Source organism: Penaeus vannamei, chromosome 39, assembly GCF_042767895.1.
Source record: "Penaeus vannamei isolate JL-2024 chromosome 39, ASM4276789v1, whole genome shotgun sequence".
In the NCBI taxonomy this organism is placed as follows: domain Eukaryota; kingdom Metazoa; phylum Arthropoda; class Malacostraca; order Decapoda; family Penaeidae; genus Penaeus; species Penaeus vannamei.
In genome coordinates, this window is record NC_091587.1 from 3,063,725 (window position 1) to 3,065,609 (window position 1,885).

The window sequence follows — 1,885 nt, forward strand, 5'->3', positions numbered from 1 at the left end:
TGAGGGAGGGATGCACCACCCTTCAGTGCATTACAGCTAGGGTCGCAATCATGCCTGCCTCGAAGGGATCCCGCTCGTCCTCCAAGAAGGCCAAGAAGACAGGAAGCAATGTCTTCGACATGTTCACGCAGAAGCAGGTGGCGGAGTTCAAGGAGGGCTTCCAGATCATGGACCGCGACCGCGACGGCATCATCAACAAGACCGATCTCCGCGGCGTCTTCGACGAGATCGGCCGCATCGCCACCGACAAGGAGCTCGACGACATGCTGGCCGAAGCCCCCGGCCCCATCAACTTCACCACCCTCCTGCACATGTTCGCCGAGCGCTCTTCGGGAGAGTCCGACGACGACGACGTGGTGGCCGCCTCTTTCCGCGCCTTCGAGAAGGCCCCCGGCGAGATCGACTCCGAGCAGTTCCGCCTGATGCTCATGGCCTTCGGGGACAAGTTCACCAGCCAGGAGGTCGACGACGCCTTCGAGCAGATGGACATGGACGAGGACACCGGCATCATCGACTCCGACGCCCTCATCGCCATGCTGTGCGCCAGTTCAGGGAAGGAGGAGGAGGAGGCCGCCTCCTAAGCGCGCCGCCCTTCCAGACGCCCGTGCAAGAGAGAGACAGAGTGTGAAAGTGGACGCCATCACCAGCAGCGGGTTGCTACCAGTGGCTGTGGCACTCAAAGCTCTTCTTGGTCATCTACTGCTGGTTCTTACTCCCACTTCCCCTTCTTCGCGAATGATAGCTCTTCATACCCCTTCCTCGGGCACAGTGCACCCCCATTACCCTGAGTTCCCGTGTGTACCCTCCCGCCGACCCACCCTCCTGTGTGCATCCATGACCCTTCCCCAAGTTATTTTGTGAACATCACCCCCACCCCCCCTGCATGCACCTCCCATTCTGAGACCACAGAGTGAAGTGATATGGACGACTGTGTGTGAATACTTCCTCCAGACAGTGAGAAACCCGCCTACGTGAAAACAGAGGCGAAGACGTTGTGTGAAAGGTTTTCCATTGCAAAGTGCGCGTGCAAATGGTTTGATCCTCTACCTGAAAATCCTCCCATTAGGTTTAGTGTAAGATGTTGGGTCTTCAAACACATTGTTTCAATTTGACCAAATAGAGCTAGATGTTTCTTATTCAAAATAAATATGCACAGCATGACCGGACGAAAATAAAGTGCGTTTTTCTATCTCTTTTGTATTTACGAATTATCTGAGCAGGTACATTTACATAATGTCTGTGAAGATTAATGAATATAAGTAGAGATGTTCTGCAAGATGTCCTTTTTAATGTTCCTGAAATATACGACGAGTCTCTGAATATTCGGTGGACAGTTAATTACATGCTGCATACATGCTTACATATTAACATACTTTTATACATACATATACATACATGATACGCATATAAATATATACATACATAACACACGTATAAATAATTACATATATAACACACATATACATATATACATACATATATATATACATATGTATATATATGTATATATATACATACACATATATGTGTATGTATGTATGTATACGGTAGAAAACCCCACAATCTAAAAACTAGATTTATTGGAACAATGTCTCAATTATTCCAATAAATCTCGATTCTGTAATGTGGGTTTTTCTACCATAATATCAATGCGGTAGTGTTTTTCCGTTCATATATATATATATATATATATATATATATATATATATATATATATATATATATATATATATATATATATACATATATATATATAAATATATATATATATATATATATATATATATAATATATATATATATATAAGTATATACACACATACATATATATACACACACAGACATATATACATATATATATATATATATATATATATATATATATA

The 1,885-nt window shown here is 43.2% G+C and overlaps 1 protein-coding gene across 1 annotated transcript; it reads left to right on the top strand.

Annotated features, from left to right (window-relative positions):
- Positions 1-13: 13 nt before the first annotated feature.
- On the top strand, positions 14-1,176 carry LOC113823552 (myosin regulatory light chain 2-like). The gene has a single exon (XM_027376217.2). It carries the CDS (start codon positions 51-53, stop codon positions 579-581), a length of 531 nt encoding a protein of 176 aa, XP_027232018.1. The 5' UTR covers positions 14-50; the 3' UTR covers positions 582-1,176.
- Positions 1,177-1,885: the final 709 nt, after the last annotated feature.